Source organism: Malus sylvestris, chromosome 3 (assembly GCF_916048215.2).
Source record: "Malus sylvestris chromosome 3, drMalSylv7.2, whole genome shotgun sequence".
Classification (NCBI taxonomy): Eukaryota; Viridiplantae; Streptophyta; class Magnoliopsida; order Rosales; family Rosaceae; genus Malus; species Malus sylvestris.
The window spans coordinates 33,817,791-33,834,086 of NC_062262.1; the positions used below are offsets into that span (position 1 = coordinate 33,817,791).

Below are 16,296 nucleotides of genomic sequence, written 5' to 3' on the forward strand. Positions count from 1 at the left end.
AAACTCTTGAAACTCTGAAACTCCGAAGCTCGCAAGCATCCAGGTTCCCGAAGAATCAAGAAAGCGTTCTTCGTTCATCGTTCATCCTAAGATCAAGCCCCAACGGCCCTTTGGATCAACAATTATCCACCAATTCAAGATCAAGCCCTGACGGCCCTTGAAGAAAGTGTTCTTCGTTCATCGTTCATCGTTCTTCCAAGATCAAGCCCCAACGACCCTTTGGATCAACAATCATCCACCCTTCCAAGATCAAGCCCCGACGGCCATTGAAGAAAGCACCATCGTTCATCATCCGTTCATCCAAGATCAAGCCCCAACGGCCCTTTGGATCAACAACGTCGACAAATCCACACATCCAACCGTTCTTCAAGATAAAGCCCAAAAGCCCTTGAAGATCCGTTCATCATTGTTCTTCAATATCAAGCCCAAAAGCCCTTGGAGATCCGTTCATCACTGTTCTTCAAAGATCAAGCCCAAAAGCCCCTTTGAAGATCCGCTCAAATCCACCTTCAAGATCAAGTCCACGGCCCTTGAAGAACGTTCATCCTTAGATCAAGCCCAACGACCCTTTGGATCAATCACACATCCACAAATACACACCTTACGGAGATCAAATCAGAGGATCAAAATAAGAGAGATTGTAACCCAAAATCATCAAATACAAATATTTGTTTGTGCGCGTTGTTCTTGTCTCTTTCGTTTCAGGAATTTTCCGTGTTCACACACCTACATGCGATCCTAACATATCTTTAATTAAAAAAAAAAAAAAAAACTTCCCACTCCTACATTCTCTATCACTCACTTCCTCTCTCATTCTATTTGAAAAACAAAAATAAAAAATTTTCTCACACACTTTGTGTGTGCCCATATACTAGTTAATTATAAAGGTTTTCTGTTCAATTTGGCAACTGATGGCATGATTCTTTGTTCTACATGTGACTGCATGGTTCTTTTATTTCATGAAGCAAAATTTGCACTATAACCGGACGCAATTTGAATTACTACAATTCTTAACTCCAAGCATGTTTAGTTGATCTAATTCTCCTTTGTTCTTACTTTTTTTATTCAAAATTTTTGACTGTTTCAAATAAGTAAACAATACCTTAAATATTTTAAAATAATCGTCCATTGTCATATATTTTAAATCTTTTACGTAACAGTATGAAATCGACCTGATGTAAAATATTTTTGATATTAGAATGATTGATGGGAGTGAATCTAGAGATGAAAAAGGAAAAGAACAAAAGCATTTGGTGCAGTTATGTTGCACCCATGTCGTATATGGGGGCTCCGATAACCTCACCGGGCAAAAAACTTGGACTTGGATTGTCTGTCATCTCCATCTCATACCCTCTCATGTCTTTTTATTTTTGTGGTCACGGTTAAGCCACGTCAATATTTTATATTCTTATTACTTTTTATCTTATTATTTTTATAAAAAAATTAATATAAAATATTGACGTGATTTAAATATGATAACAGAATATAAGAATATAAGATATAAGAATATGAGAGGGAATGAGAAAGGTGGCATGCGGAGGGACAATCCAAGTCCATAAAACCTTCCAAACTCACGCAAATACAAACACGTGTCATCAAACCACGCCCACTCCGTATCTCCCACCTCAAAAAACCACTTCGGCTTCGATAAACCACCCGCTATGGATACCCTGCTGCACAGCCCGTCATCCATGGCGAAGCGACCCTGCCCCTCCCAAAACCCTAGAACCCCAAACCTCAACCAGCTCGATCGTGACCGCCTCCTCGACACATTTCTCGAGTTCTCCGACTCCCCGCCCTTCGCCATCGACCTCTCCTTCGAGCGCCTCCTCGAGTCACGGGCCTCCGACGCCGATCAGACCAAGCTCATCGATCGCGCCCTCCAATTGGGCTCCGTCCTCCTCGAGGCCGCCAAGCGCTCCGCCAGGAAGCGCGCCTCCAAGCACAACTCGCTCGCCTGGGTTCTCCCTCCGGACCTCACTATCAAGGTACGCAGAATCGTAATCGAGATGAATTGAATGCGAATCCGGCGGGTTGATTGCGTAATTTGATCGGATTTTGGCGATCGATTTGAATAGGAAAGCTGTATTGTTTTATTGATTTTCGTTTTGGGGCATGTGAAATTGAAGATTTGATAGTTGCATTTTGGTTGATTTGCATTGGTGGGTTGTGTTTAATTGCCTGATCACTGATATTATTGATTTGATTCCATAATTCATACGCAATTATTAGTGATTAGTGTGTGCCCCATCAAATCGAAACCGAAATTATCATTTGCATTGGCCTCGAGGCCCTTTTTTTCTCATTTATTCTGTTTATATATCAATCTGTAGGTTATGTTCGGATGAGGGATTTAGGCTTAATTAGTTAGAAATGCACTACAAAATATTAGATGGGGGGATTAGAAATGAGTAGATACATCTTACAATACACTAATAGGGATGAAATGAGTCATGTTAAAATCCCTTCTTTATGTACTTGTAATGATCATGTAATGCATTTCAAAACCGCTATCTGACGTTTCTAGTTCATTTATAACTGATCTGGCCCAAATACACTTCTACTTGCAAATCCCTCATCCAGAAATGGCCTTAGCTCCAACTTTTTGCATGCCAGAACTACTTTATTTGTTGGAATTTAGATAGGAAATGCATACATTATCTGAGGGTATGCTGACATGCAGGTCTTTTCCATGCTTGATACACAAAGCCTATGCTATGCTGCTGCTACTTGTTCAATGTTTAATAAGTGTGCCATGGATTCCTCTTGCTACGCCAATATTGACTTGACAACAGTTGTCCCAAAAGTTAACAATGCGGTAGTTTCCACAATGATTCACCGAGCAGGGAAATCTCTCCAGTAAGAGTTTTTGACCCAACAAAAACTTTCAATCTTAAGAGTCTACTCATGCATTTGTGTCAAGTGAAAACTTTGAATCTCTGTAGTTTACAGTTCTAATTTCGTACTTTATGCTTCCTCATTTTAACGCTAATTTGATGTTGCACTAGCACATGATAGTCTCATTTTTATAAAATTTTCCCCTCTTATGTGCAATTGAATATTCAGGTCTCTTAAGCTTGGGGTAGTTCCAGGCCCAACTACGCCAATTGGATCTTGTCAACCATTAGTTTATACCATCAGGAATTCTGTAGATGTATCCAACTTTTCATGGAATGATAAGAGATCCCGACAAGGAAAGGAGTCATCGATTCTTAGTAGGTCCTGTTTAAGCCCTTTAGGCGCGAACAATGGTGCTCCAGGGTATGCTTGAATTTTAAGACTTTGGAAAATTTTGTTCGGGTGACTTACTTGTTTATCTTATACTTTCTTTTGCTTGTTGTAAGGATTCTTCTGAGAAGGTTGCACCTTTACAATATTGAAAGAATGGATAATACGTCACTCTCTGGGGCACTAGGTGCTTGCCCATTTCTTGTTGATTTGGAGATTGTTGGCCTGTAAGTTCAGTTTTTGATGTTTTGCATTCTTGTTTGTTGGATTACACTACGAGATTCTTGATTTTGTGCAATCTTCAGTCACGTTGAATTGAGGCAAACACTGCTGTCAGTGAGTGCAAACTGTCAATCAATAGAGCGTCTGTTCTTTGAATCTTCAAAATCAGGTATTGCACTTCTTCATGAGGAACCCCACCTAATGTTCTCATAAAATATTTTCTTACTCATGTTTGACAAATCTCAGGTAGAGATGACAGTTTGAAATCACCAACTTGTGTTGATCTGGTGAACAATTGCCCTCATCTAACATCATTGGCCCTCAGAGGGTTTAAGTTACATGATTATAAAGTTCGTATACTTCTTAAGGTATGTCTCGGGAATTTTAAGAAAAAATACCCTCGAGTCTTATATTGTTTTGTGTTATAGTAGATTTCTAACAATATGTAGATAGAATTGCTACATGAGTTATTACACATTCAGTAAAGGACTGGGAGGAGTAATACATTTTACAACAATTTTTTGGTGAAATAACTGCGTTCTGTCAGACTGGAATCTAATATCTGGGTACTTGTTCAGGGATTTAAGAAATTAAAGTATGTTGATTTTTCGACTTCCTACTCGATCACCGGATCATTTTTAAGGTCAGTTATCTTTAATAGAGGTGACTTTTTATTAAGTTTCTGTATCATAGAATTAATGAAACTTCATATTTTTCAGGAACCTTGGAAGCAGCACAGGTGGGAATCTGCTGGAAGTCTTGATTCTACGCGATTGCATGCATCTCAAAATGGTGAGCACTTTTTTTTAATCAACTTTTTTATACAAAAAAAGTTGAGCACTTCATACTGTGCCTCTACATTTATGCCCCCTCTCTTTCTCTCTCTCTCTTTCTGAAACCTAAATTGTAATTTTGAAGGTGGAGGCGACTCGGTTGTTGACAGCTGTTCTTGCTGGGGATTTCAAGTTCCTTAGACATCTTGTGGGTGTATAAAATATCATCATCTTCTTGTTGTGTAAGCTTGAATATAAAGTTGTAGGGCTCAGAGTGATGCTTACTTTCCTGTTGCCTCAAACAGGATATATCTAACAGAGAAGGTTTGGCATCTGAGGATGACTGGATTCAGAGATGCCACACCTTAAGGTAATGGAATAGAGCTTTCCCATCTCTTAAACCGCCACCTTACTTACGGAGGGATTTGATCTTTGGTTCGTATTGTGTCACACAGATATTTAATAGTGATTTTTTTGGGTCAATTTTGTCGCAGCACCATTCCCTTGAATCGGGTGTTAGAAGAAAGGCCTAATCTCTGTCTGCTGGCTGAGCTTCCACCAGAAGGAAGGTTTGCTTATTCTTCAACCGTTGTATTTCAATGGAACTTCAACTTTCTGTTCTTCTCTTTTAATTTTCTTTTTCCAAATTTAGAATTAGTAAGTCCTTGAAAATTGCCTTATCATAGTCGTCTCTGGTTCTGAATGGTTTTGCAGTTACCCTGACATGGACCCAATGTTTGACAGTGAGCCATATAGTGATATCAGTCTGCCATCGGCATCGCAGATGAGCAGTCCTTTATCTGATGGTTCAATGTTTGTGAGTTTTTCTGAGAGCAGTTACAATAGCGATCATGGTAGTGGCAACGAGGATGCTCGAGATGTTGGTTATGTAATTTATGATGAAAGCTCAGACGAGGTGGACTACGTGGCCGTGTAGGACAAAACCAAGCATGGCAATGATTGAACTCTCTGGCCACCAAATGCATCATGTACGTCTCTTTCTCCCTCTCTCACATATGCAAAATAAGAAGTGCAGTTGCAGAGTGATCTTTTTTGGGATTGTTTTACACATTTAGCAAATTAGAGTAAGATAAATAGATCTGATGATTGTCTCTCTACATGAATCATCTAAAATCCCACGTATAATTAGGATATGAGATAGTTCAAAACAAATCAACGAACCACCGACATAGTTACAAGATGTATGCCAATATGTTAAAGGTTTGCATTACTGATAGCTCTTGCTTTCTGCTTTCTCCAACAGAGTGCCCTTTTGTGCCTACGAAGCGTAATTTTTGAAGCCCTATACCAGATGCAGTTTAACCATGATCGAAAAATACGACTCGTGGACGGTAGGTGTGCCGCCATGATCGTCCTCGTCCATCTAACAACCTTATGTGGCCGAACCGAGATTCAGTTTCGTATGCGAAGCTCCCTGGTCGGCTCTTTCTTTTCTCGGCGGCGTATTTTCCAGTAGACGAGTAAAATGGCGCTTGAAGTATGCTGTTTTGTCATTTCTTTGTTCTCTGTATATGTAAGCCTACGAGTTGGTCATGAGTTCGTTTTGTACTTGATTGTTAAAAGATCTCTCCGCTATTCATCAAAAGAAAACAAATCTCTCAAACTAATTTTATTGGTTCTCATGATTTTAGTTGTCTTTCTTCATCCCCACAATTTGTGTTTGTCGGAAATGTTCCTCGGCCACCCGATGATCAAGGAATTCATGGTCACTCACTCTTTGATTTTATATCGGGGTAGAAAATAAATGGATCATTATAAGCGACCTGATTTCCTTGGTCATCGAGTGAGTGACCTAGAGAAGGGAACAATGAGAATATTTAACACATTACTTGTATTTCAAGAGTAATTTTTTTTATGAGCAATCGGAACAAAGGGCAAAGTAAAATACAATAAAGTAGATAATTAGAATAAATTCACGTCGTATTATTTTACTAATTTATATTTTGAATACACCCAAGAATACGAATAAAATAGTGGATGTCACGTGATTGTCACATGATTGTGATTTGAAGAGATTAAAATCTTACCCCGTCTTCGGCTGTGGGGCTGGTGAAATTGTGGTGCCAAAGAAGGCGATGGCAAGCAGTGGCAGTGGCCAAGCATCGCCTTACAGGCCCTACCGCCACCTCAAGACCCTCCGCGGGCACGAAGGCCCCGTCGCCTGCGTCAAATACTCCAACGACGGCACCCTTCTGGCCTCGGCGTCCCTCGACAAGACCGTAATCCTCTGGTCCGCCTCCACCCTAACCCTTTTCCGCCGCCTTTTCGGCCACTCCGAAGGCATCTCCGACCTTGCCTGGTCTTCCGACTCCCACTACATCTGCTCCGCCTCCGATGATCGGACCCTCCGTATCTGGGACGCCCGCTCCCCCTCCGGCGAGTGCGTCAAGACCCTCCGCGGCCACTCCGACCGCGTCTTCTGCGTCAATTTCAATCCCCAGTCCCACCTCATCGTCTCCGGCTCTTTCGACGAAACGATGCGTATTTGGGAGGTCAAGACCGGGAAGTGCCTCCACGCTATCCGGGCTCACTCGATGCCTCTGACCTCCGTGAGCTTCAATCGCGACGGTTCGATTGTCGTCTCCGCCAGCCACGACGGGTCCTGTAAGATTTGGGACACCGAGTCGGGGACTCTGCTGAAGACGCTGATTGACGATAAATCAGCCTCCGTCTCCTTCGCCAAGTTCTCGCCTAATGGCAAGTTCATACTCGTCGCCACTCTCAACGACACCCTCGTAAGAATTCCATCTGCATTTTCCCTTCGTTTTTGTTCTGATTCGCTGTTGAAAAGTTGGGGTTTTTCTTTTGTGGGTGCATGAAAGTTGTGATTTTTGATGTTCATATGCATGCGGTTTGAATTGGGTAGCCATTTGTTTGTGTGTCTGAGCTGATTAGCAATGAATGTCACTGGTAATTCTGAAAAAAATTTAAGATGGAAGCACGAAAACATACTCAATACGAACACCTGGAAATACTGTCATTAAACTGCCATGATTCATTCGGGTAGGGCAATTTGTTTGTGTGTCTGAGTTGATTAGCAGTGTAATTGGTAAGTCTGAGAGAAGGGTCCGAAGAAAGTACGAAAACACAAACACCTGGAAATACCATCCTCAATTGGCCATTGTCATGGCCGATTGAGTGGCATGTTTGGCACATTGAATGGGTATAGTGCACCTCTTTTAACGTCATTTTTAGGCGTTCGTACTTATTTGGTTGTTCATACCCTAGAAAAATCGCAATAGAAGAAACTAGGTGCATCATGTTGCTGACCGATTTGAGTTTTGCCTTTTGACATTCACCGAATCACCGTGGCCAATTGAGAGTGGTATGTTTGGCCTATTGAATGGGTATAATGCACCTATTTGATTCATCATTTGTAGGTGTTTGTACTTGTTACTTGTTCGTACCCTAGAAAAATCGCAAGAGAAGAAGAAGGTGCATCATGTTGCTGGCCGATTTGTGTGTTGCTTTTTGACATCTCGTTTCTAGTTCTTGATTTAAGCACAGACTCAGTAGTTGTGTATAACTTGTGAATCCCGTTAAATATCAGCGACTAATGTAGGACTGTTTCTGTAATTCTGGTTAATTGAAATGTGAATTCCAATTTTCGTTTCTGGGTGCAGAGGCTGTCAAACTACGCTGCGGGGAAGTTTCTGAAGATCTATACAGGTCATGTTAACAAAGTGTATTGCATAACATCTACATTTTCTGTGACAAATGGCAAATACATTGTGAGCGGGTCGGAGGATCACTGCGTCTACTTATGGGATCTCCAGCCGAGAACTATGGTTCAGAAACTTGAAGGCCATACGGACACCGTCATCGCTGTTTCCTGCCATCATCAGGAGAACAAGATTGCCTCTGCGTCTCTGGATAAAACCATCAAGATTTGGGTTCAAGATACTTAAAAATATAAATCAAAGTGACATATACGTGTGTATGTGATGCACTATTTTTATGAACCACACACAAATCCAGCCATCCACAGAAATAGTGTATACCACAGAAATAGTGACATATACGAAGACGGAGTTGGGGAAGACATGGATGGCTACATGAACTACCTTTCTCTTGAATACGACTCCGTTTGGGACACCAAGCCATCCCGATGAGCTTTCACCCTTTCCTGGGTCTTCCCTATTTTCCTGTTGCTTGCTCTAAATAAGGTTTTTTCTGTTTTGAATCGGTTTGTTTGGTTTGGTTCGGTTAGGTTTGCCTTGTGTTCGTCTTAGCTTGTGGACTCTGTTAGAATTGAGTTTCAGGTCATCCAGTTAAGCGTCTGTTTCGAAATGCTTCCTAGAAAGTACTTCTACTCATACGAGCTTTTGTTAAAAGTCATCACTTGTTTGGAAAAACACTACCAAGTGCTTTTATGCAAATGCTATCATAAGCAGTTATGGATGTCTGAAAAACACTTGGAGGTCATTTTAAAAACACTTTCGAAAGGATTCGAAGAGATCAAACAAGGTTTTCTGGTTCATCTAATATGTAAGTTTCTTGTGTTCTAGGTGTCAGCCATGGACAATTACACTGACTGGAGTGGTAGTGTTGGTGGTAGATGGCTGCTTCTGCACTCGGTAGTAGTGACAATCTCTCCCGACGAATATCGAATAACGATTTCGATTGAATAAAAGATACGAGCTAACTTCATAACATAGTTTCGGTTTGATTGTGCATTGAAAAAAAACACACAAACAGATCATTCTCGTCCTATACATGACCAGCTCTTCTATGGAGCTGGCATTAGCAGAAGCCTTTCGTCTGAGGCTTGATTTCCGCTGGCGGCCGCCCTCTCCTCCGATGCTAGCAGAGACTGCAAGTCGCTACCATTAGCCAAGCTGTTGAACTCCACAGCTTTTGAAGGCATGGCTGGGTAGCGTCGTTGGCAGAAGGTCATCAATCTCTTGATTGACTGCAAGTATTTCCGAGTCGTCTCGTCATTCATGATATGAGCCACACTGTTGGTGTAGATCTTCTCGCGAGCTGAACGTTCGTGGATGCCAACCATAGTGACACCAATTGGCCACGGTGCATTCCCGATAGCCAGCTTGATGTACTGGTCCATTGCAGCTAGGTAGTCTCGCTTCATGCAGCACCGAACCACCACCATCAATGCTATGCGAATATCATCTTGAAGGATCTACAAATCAAAATACGACGGTCGAATTATACATCTAAAAATCAAGTGAACTAAAACTATACAATCCAAAGGGTACAACAAGAAAAAAGCACAGGGTTTTACATTCTAAGCTCAATTGTTTGAAAAATATACACCGAAGAGCATTCCTTCGAATTCTTTCCCCAACTCTTTATCAAGTCGATACGATTCTCAAAAAAGTAATACTTGAAAGAGAATTGTACAATAAGAAAGAACTGGGTTTTAATTTCCAACTTCTAAGATCAACCATATAAGGAATTTACACCTAAAAGCATAGTTTCGGCTTTCTATTTCCGAGTTCTTTTTCACACAATGTATATAAGTTGAACACAATGCGATTGATCATTGAACTGATTACGTTTTCGCACAATGCATATAAGTGTCACCTAAAAGCATAGTTTCAGCTTTCTATTTCCGAGTTCTTTTTCGCACAATGTATATAAGTTGAACACAATGCGATTGATCATTGAACTGATTACGTTTTTGCACAATGCATATAAGTTGAACACAATGCGATTGATCATTAACAAAAACAACATAATCGAAACCGAATGAGGACACCGAAAGCAATAATCACTGTACCTTCTTCCTACAGAACTTGAAAAGAGGATGCAAGTAGCGTGCGCACTGCTTGAATGTAGCAACCATGGACTTCCCCTTAGCAGTTCTCCTCTCCGCATCCGGCATCTCACGCAGCTCCTGGTTCCATTCATTCAACAGCTTCTTGAAGAACACCAAGATCTTATCTTCATCACACAGCTCCTCGAAATTCGTCTTCATTCGCTTCAAATCCTTATCAGCATCGACGCCGCTCGAGCACCCATCTGCGCTCAAATCGTCTTCCCGGACCCCGCCCTCACCATCTTCCACACCGCCATCAACCTCCGTCTTCTGCCGCTTGCTCACAAGCCCCGACTTCTGCCGCTTCCTCAGCTCTGCAATATCGCGAAGGAAATCGTTCGTCTGCCCTTCCGTCATGTCACTGTCGACCTCGAACAACCCGGCCTTCAGCACGTACTTGAGCCGGTCGAGCCGGGCATCATCATCCTCGCCAAAGAGAGTGATGGGCTGCTTGAGGAACCGGAGCCGGCGGACGACCTCCTGTTTCGGAAGGTTCATCTTGTCGATGTTCTGCTCATCGGTTAGCGACTTAGACGCAGCAGCGTTGGAGGATGTGGTGCCGGAGGATGAGGCTGCGGCGGAATTGGAGTTTGATTTAGCGGCGGAAGAGCCGCTTGCGGAGGCGGAGTTGGAGGCGGCGGCTTGGCGCTGGGCTTTGGCTTCTAATTCGCGCTTCTCTTGCTCCCGAAGCTTCTGGATTTGCTTCTGCTCGATCTCGGAGCGCTTGAAGAATCGCTTGCCGCCGGTGTCTTCTTCGAGTCTCTGCCGTTTCTTGGCGATTTCTGCCTTCAGCAGGTCCATCTAGGGTTTTGAACGGGTTTCGGATTTTGGGAAGATAATGATGATTTGATTTTCCTGAATTAAATAGATCGCAAAAAGGATATGTATTTTGTGGTGCGGGTTAACGGAGCGCGATTTGGGTTTTCGGTTCGGGTCTAAAATAACTTAATGATGAAATTGCATGAATGAGACATAAACTAATGGCGTGTTTACGTATCCGTAATCGGAATGAGAATGTGGAATTGAATTCCGATTATGGAGTACTCCGGTTAGGCCTGGCATTTTGGATCCAACCCGTTAACCCGACCCGACCCAACCCGTTAATATTTGTATTTGGGTGGATGCTTAACGGGTCGGGTCGTTAACGGGTGAACCCGTTAACAACCCGTTAAATAACGGGTCACTTTGGGTCAACCCGTTAGACCCGTTAGGACCCGTTAACACCCGTTATCACCCGTTAGTTGAGGATATTTTAGTAATTTTAATAAAGTCTTAAGAACAAAAAATAAACTTTATGCAAAAAAAAAATAATAATAATTGTTAACGGGTGTTAACGGGTGAAACGGGTGACCCGTTAGCTTAACGGGTCGGGTTCGGGTGACCCATTAGCTTAACGGGGTGGGTTCGGATGACCCGTTAACTTAACGGGTCGGGTTCAACCCGACCCAAACCCAATAAACCCGACCCGTTTACAGGTCTAACTTCGGTGTTAACTAAATATGGAGGAATCCAAAAAGCAGTGGGGCCCACACAAATTTTGGAATTCAATTCCTTGTATTGGTGGAATTAGATTCCCTAGATATAGGTGGTAATCCAATTCCTGCTTGTTTGGGCAATCGGAATGATAGTTTTGTTCCCTTTATACCCTCACTTTTTTTATTTCCAAGACTATCCTTTATAAACCCATTAAAGTATATAAAATAAGGATGTGATATCCAAACACCTCTTTTTACTTCTCTCACACCCTTTTAATTTTCGACCTTCGGATTGGATGAATTAAAGAAAATCAAATGACAGAAATTAACAAGGGGTGAGTGAGAAGTAAAAAGGGGTGTGTAGATAGCACACCCCTATAAAATATTTGATTTGGGATAAGGGCATTTTAGTAATCATACTGGTTTATATTCCTTAGTAAACAGTTTTATGAAATTCTATTTCGATTCCAGAACATTTAAGTAAACAGCTTCAACAGGAATCCGATTCTGACTTCTCTCCATTCCAATTCCTCATCAATTTAATTTCTCATAGTTTCATTACTGTTACGTAAATGCGCCATAAATCCGTTTATAAATCAACCATCCAAATTTTGTTTTGTTTTACAATTGGCACCCACTTTTAAGGGCATCCTCGTCAGTTTCTGCAACTGGGTCACTTGAAGTTGAAGCTATTTATAATACAGACGTGGAAATAAAACAATCGGGTGAGTTTAACAGCACTCCAACAAAATTGACAAGAATGCTCCAAGAAAAAAGCACACGTTCTTGTCACGTCTCATTGTTTAACAGAAAAGTGAATTTAAATGAATGAACGTGGCAAATTGTAAACAATAAGAAGTACGAGTAGTTAAGTGTGAGTTTTTATAGTTAAGGGACTGGGAAAATATTAAGGGGCCACTGATGCAAATTCCCCAAATCTAAGGGGGTGTGTCAAACTCGGATTTGAGTATTTTAAAAGACTTTAAAATCCTAGTGTAGTCAATTAAAATATTTTAAAGGATTTTAGAATCCATTCAATTCTATGTGTAATCAATTAAAAGATTTTAAAATCCATCTATATCTAAGTGTATTAAACCCAAGATTTTGGAGGATTTCAATAAGTTGTAGATTTTGTGGGATTTGAGAGCAAGAAATATATATAACCAAGACTAAAAAGAATTCAACATCACACCCTAGGATTTCAAATCATTTTCCATCTGAGCAGTTCTCAAACTATATGCTTTGGTGGGATCTCTTATTATGACCCTTAGACCTTAATTAGGCATGTATGATCATCGAATGACATAATCGATTTAGGATTTTGGTTAATACTACTCTCTCGTCGTTCTGATTTTTTAATGTATGTGGTACTACAAGCACTACTGAAGTACCACAACGTACATCTGTCAACGTACATTTGTGGCAAAAGGGCAGTCGGTGGTGTAGTGCTCAAAAACTCATCAAAGTTATGTTGATCTATCAATTGAGAAAGAGATGAAGTTGTGGTTGTGTGAAAGGGAACTGAAAAAAAAAGGAATAAAATTGTGATCTAATACAGTAGGATAAGGGGAAAGATTTTTCTTTTTAAAAAAAAAAAATTATATAAAAATCCACCACAATCCACCAAAATCTACGAACTAAATTCATTCAAATTCTTTAAAACTTATATAAATTTTGTAAGAGTCTTAAATCCTTCCAAATCCTATCAAGTCTATCAAAATCCTTTAAAATCTTTACTTGTACACCACTAAAGTATTCCTATTTGTCCAGCGGTAAAACCGACCGGAAACACCGGTCATACTCTTTCGAGGATTCAAGCTTCCAGAGAGAGAGATGACGACGATACGCAGATTCCGCTGCAATGACCTTCTTCGATTCACCTCTGTGAATCTCGACCACCTCACGGAAACCGTAAAGTTCTTTCCTTTTGCTCCTCCAGTTCGCTTTCCTTACACTTTCTTCTCCAATTTCCTGAAATTGTTGTGCAAATTTCTAATAAATCTGGTGATTTTGCAGTTCAATATGTCGTTTTACATGACGTATTTGGCGAGATGGCCCGACTACTTTCACGTTGCCGAAGCACCTGGACACCAAATCATGGGTTACAGTAAGCACCCCGTATCTCTCTCAGATTTGCTTTTGCCCTTGGAAAATGGCAATATATATATTTGTAGTTTTGCATTTACAAATGATATCTTGCAATCCCATTTATTTGGGGTTGAAAGTTTTCCATTGTAAGTACAAAATGGAGGGTGGATAAGAAGTTTGGAACTTGGGATTGAGCTTTTTCTTCCATGCTATGCTTAAATTAGCACTTTACTTGGTATAATGCTACTACTATTTTGTTCATATTTTGTAAAATTACATTTTACTAAGTTTGTTGTATCGCCCGTTGGTATAAAGTTGGTTGCTTGGATAATGGAATTGATGGAATTGGACTGCTAAAGACAATATGTTGCGGAAGGTTGTGGGGAAGAGAGATTAAGAAATGGGCCCTTGCTTAGCATACGGGTTTGTGAAGAATTAAATGCTAGCAATTGTTTTCCCGAGTGTCTAGGATTAGTTTGTGTTACCTATTGTTCTCGAAAATGGAGTGTTAGTGACGCGTATGAGATGCTCACTGATTTGTTCATTCAGGTTATGTGAGAATAGAGGGTGGATATTTCCAATTGCTCAACATGTTGGCTTGCTTCTTGATACTAATATGATTTGCTTCTCTTTCTCTTTTCCTTCGAAGCCTTGTTTTTAGTCTTGATAGGTTTACAGATAGCTATCTGATTTTGATTTAATTGCAGTTATGGGAAAGGTTGAGGGGCAAGGTGAGTCATGGCATGGTCATGTAACTGCAGTAACTGTTTCTCCAGAATATCGCAGGCAGCAGTTGGCCAAGAAACTCATGAACTTACTTGAAGACTTCAGCGATAAGATGTAAGATAGAATTCTTGACAAACTCAGATATATGTTGATAGGTGAAATGATCCTATGACCATTCGGACCCCATTTTCCCTTTGTCATGTAATTCTAATTTCTATCTTAAACAATGAGCATTGAATTCTCTACAATTTTGGGAGTTTTTTCGCGGGTTGCATTGTCTTGTGAATCTGTTTTTAGGTTGAGAGCAAAGTGTTACTGGGTTGTATGAGTTTCAAGTCTTTGTCATATATGCCTCACCTCTTTAACAACTTTCATTTGGCAGTGATAAGGGTTACTTTGTTGATCTTTTTGTGAGAGCATCAAACACACCCGCCATAAAGATGTACGAAAAGGTAATGTTTCTTTAGCTGTGGGGATGGTTTGCTTTGTATTTTCAGCCCAGTTGAAATCAGTGGAAAGTAGGTTACCTATATTTCTAGCATACTCTCCGTTTTTCGTGAAAAAAAATTCTTGTTTGTGGTACAGATTTGAAAATAATTCCTTTAACATCAATATAACAAATGTGCACCTTTTGAGAACTCCCAAGTATATGATTTGGAGCTTCTATGTGCTTGTGTGGTTTTGTGGGAAGCTGACATAGTTGACTTGGATGTTCTGCAATTTCCATCGGGACAAGTGATGCTCATTATCTATTTCATTTTCTGCTGTTATTTGTTCCCACAGCTTGGCTATGTAATCTATAGACGAGTGCTACGGTACTATTCAGGGGAGGAAGACGGGTTAGGTGAGTTCTCACGATGTTCATAATTTCTTTATCACAATATATTTTCCTTCTCACCTTTCTAACAAGTTTTTGCCTGTTTCAGATATGAGGAAAGCATTATCTCGTGACGTGGAGAAGAAATCAGTCATACCTCTCAAACGGCCAGTTACTCCTGACGAATTAGAGTATGACTAAATCTCTTCCTGCTAAGTTGGATGATGATGATGATGCATTACCTTGTGCTTATGTCTTTTTGTGAAACTGAGGATCCTAGTGTGTGGTTCAGATGAATAGTACACAAAAACATAGCGGATTTATTACTAGTTTGTATCGTCACAGTCTCTTGCTTTGTGTTTGGTTCAAAAGGTTTTAAAATCACTTCTAATCACTGCGAATCTGAGTATTTGGAAATAATATTGATGTGAATTTAGAAGAAAAACTGCGGCAGGGCAGCTGATTCCGCGTGGTCCGAACTTCCTCTCACACACAAAACCCCTTGTATTTTGGTTCATCGGGCCTCATTAGTTCCACACATGGGAGCTTGTTATTGCGTGATCACACAAGCGTGATCACGTGGAGCACGTCATGTCTGGCCATAAATAGAAAGAGTGCTCTATATCAAGGTCCCACCAGCTCTTATGTTGGTCCCACTCCCAATGCAAGGGGTTTTGTAGAGTGTGGCCGGACATATCACGTGGTCCACCTGCCGGACTCATGAATATCTCCCTCTCGATGGGGCGTAATAAAGGAAGAGATGAATGCGGTTTCTACTATTGTCATATTTGGCTCTGGATGTGCAGTGCACCCACCATGTTGAGGGAGGTGGGTGGCAATGCCATGTTTGCCGCTTACACAACAAAGAAGCATACGCATCTCCAAAGAAGGTATTAAATTTTAAACATAAAATTTAAATATGACAATGTATGACATTTTGACATCTTTTAAATTTTGCTCTCTACCTGTTATGTCAAATTAAATTATTATTTTATTACATTAAACTATTAAAATAAATGTTTTAAAACAAAAATAATAATAAAATTGATAAAAATACATTTAATAATCAATTAAAAAAAAGATTTAAAGCTGATGTCAATTTTGGCAGTAAGGTTGAGGGTAGTCAATTCATGTCATGTCACGTCAGATTTGATTTTTCAGTTTGAA

The 16,296-nt window shown here is 40.5% G+C and overlaps 4 protein-coding genes and 1 long non-coding RNA gene across 5 annotated transcripts; 3 read left to right on the top strand and 2 right to left on the bottom strand.

The window, feature by feature from the left end:
* Positions 1-1,591: 1,591 nt before the first annotated feature.
* Positions 1,592-5,851, top strand: LOC126615625 (F-box protein SKIP17-like). The gene is made up of 13 exons (XM_050283482.1): positions 1,592-1,988; positions 2,684-2,859; positions 3,067-3,261; positions 3,345-3,455; positions 3,534-3,619; positions 3,697-3,818; positions 4,029-4,093; positions 4,170-4,242; positions 4,369-4,431; positions 4,529-4,593; positions 4,718-4,792; positions 4,938-5,212; positions 5,488-5,851. Exons 1-12 carry the CDS (start codon positions 1,662-1,664, stop codon positions 5,158-5,160), a joined length of 1,581 nt encoding a protein of 526 aa, XP_050139439.1. The 5' UTR covers positions 1,592-1,661; the 3' UTR covers positions 5,161-5,212; positions 5,488-5,851.
* A 416-nt stretch (positions 5,852-6,267) lies between these two features.
* LOC126615629 (COMPASS-like H3K4 histone methylase component WDR5B) lies at positions 6,268-8,645 on the top strand. The gene is made up of 2 exons (XM_050283486.1): positions 6,268-6,979; positions 7,868-8,645. The coding sequence occupies exons 1-2, from the start codon at positions 6,320-6,322 to the stop codon at positions 8,150-8,152; spliced, it is 945 nt and encodes a 314-aa protein (XP_050139443.1). The 5' UTR covers positions 6,268-6,319; the 3' UTR covers positions 8,153-8,645.
* A 203-nt stretch (positions 8,646-8,848) lies between these two features.
* LOC126615627 (uncharacterized) lies at positions 8,849-10,881 on the bottom strand. Its single transcript, XM_050283483.1, has 2 exons — positions 9,985-10,881; positions 8,849-9,384 (listed from the first exon to the last, which is right to left on the bottom strand). Exons 1-2 carry the CDS (start codon positions 10,822-10,824, stop codon positions 8,974-8,976), a joined length of 1,251 nt encoding a protein of 416 aa, XP_050139440.1. The 5' UTR covers positions 10,825-10,881; the 3' UTR covers positions 8,849-8,973.
* LOC126615635 (uncharacterized) lies at positions 9,600-9,978 on the bottom strand. Its single transcript, XR_007620876.1, has 2 exons — positions 9,789-9,978; positions 9,600-9,667 (listed from the first exon to the last, which is right to left on the bottom strand). It is a non-coding gene; the product is annotated as an uncharacterized LOC126615635 (long non-coding RNA).
* A 2,317-nt stretch (positions 10,882-13,198) lies between the features above and the next one.
* LOC126615633 (N-terminal acetyltransferase B complex catalytic subunit NAA20) lies at positions 13,199-15,574 on the top strand. Its single transcript, XM_050283490.1, has 6 exons — positions 13,199-13,409; positions 13,515-13,605; positions 14,294-14,426; positions 14,695-14,764; positions 15,096-15,156; positions 15,239-15,574. Exons 1-6 carry the CDS (start codon positions 13,332-13,334, stop codon positions 15,328-15,330), a joined length of 525 nt encoding a protein of 174 aa, XP_050139447.1. The 5' UTR covers positions 13,199-13,331; the 3' UTR covers positions 15,331-15,574.
* Positions 15,575-16,296: the final 722 nt, after the last annotated feature.

Bases quoted from the DNA above. Each gene is read 5' to 3' on its own strand.
- LOC126615625 (XM_050283482.1), top strand. From the start codon at position 1,662: ATGGATACCCTGCTGCACAGCCCGTCATCCATGGCGAAGCGACCCTGC. The intron at 4,432-4,528 runs GTGGGTGTATAA...TGCCTCAAACAG, and splicing joins TCAAGTTCCTTAGACATCTT to GATATATCTAACAGAGAAGG. The intron at 4,594-4,717 runs GTAATGGAATAG...ATTTTGTCGCAG, and splicing joins CAGAGATGCCACACCTTAAG to CACCATTCCCTTGAATCGGG.
- LOC126615629 (XM_050283486.1), top strand. From the start codon at position 6,320: ATGGCAAGCAGTGGCAGTGGCCAAGCATCGCCTTACAGGCCCTACCGC. The intron at 6,980-7,867 runs GTAAGAATTCCA...TTCTGGGTGCAG, and splicing joins CCACTCTCAACGACACCCTC to AGGCTGTCAAACTACGCTGC.
- LOC126615627 (XM_050283483.1), bottom strand. From the start codon at position 10,824: ATGGACCTGCTGAAGGCAGAAATCGCCAAGAAACGGCAGAGACTCGAA. The intron at 9,385-9,984 runs GTACAGTGATTA...TTTGATTTGTAG, and splicing joins TCAAGTTCTGTAGGAAGAAG to ATCCTTCAAGATGATATTCG.
- LOC126615633 (XM_050283490.1), top strand. From the start codon at position 13,332: ATGACGACGATACGCAGATTCCGCTGCAATGACCTTCTTCGATTCACC. The intron at 13,410-13,514 runs GTAAAGTTCTTT...GTGATTTTGCAG, and splicing joins TCGACCACCTCACGGAAACC to TTCAATATGTCGTTTTACAT. The intron at 15,157-15,238 runs GTGAGTTCTCAC...TGCCTGTTTCAG, and splicing joins AGGGGAGGAAGACGGGTTAG to ATATGAGGAAAGCATTATCT.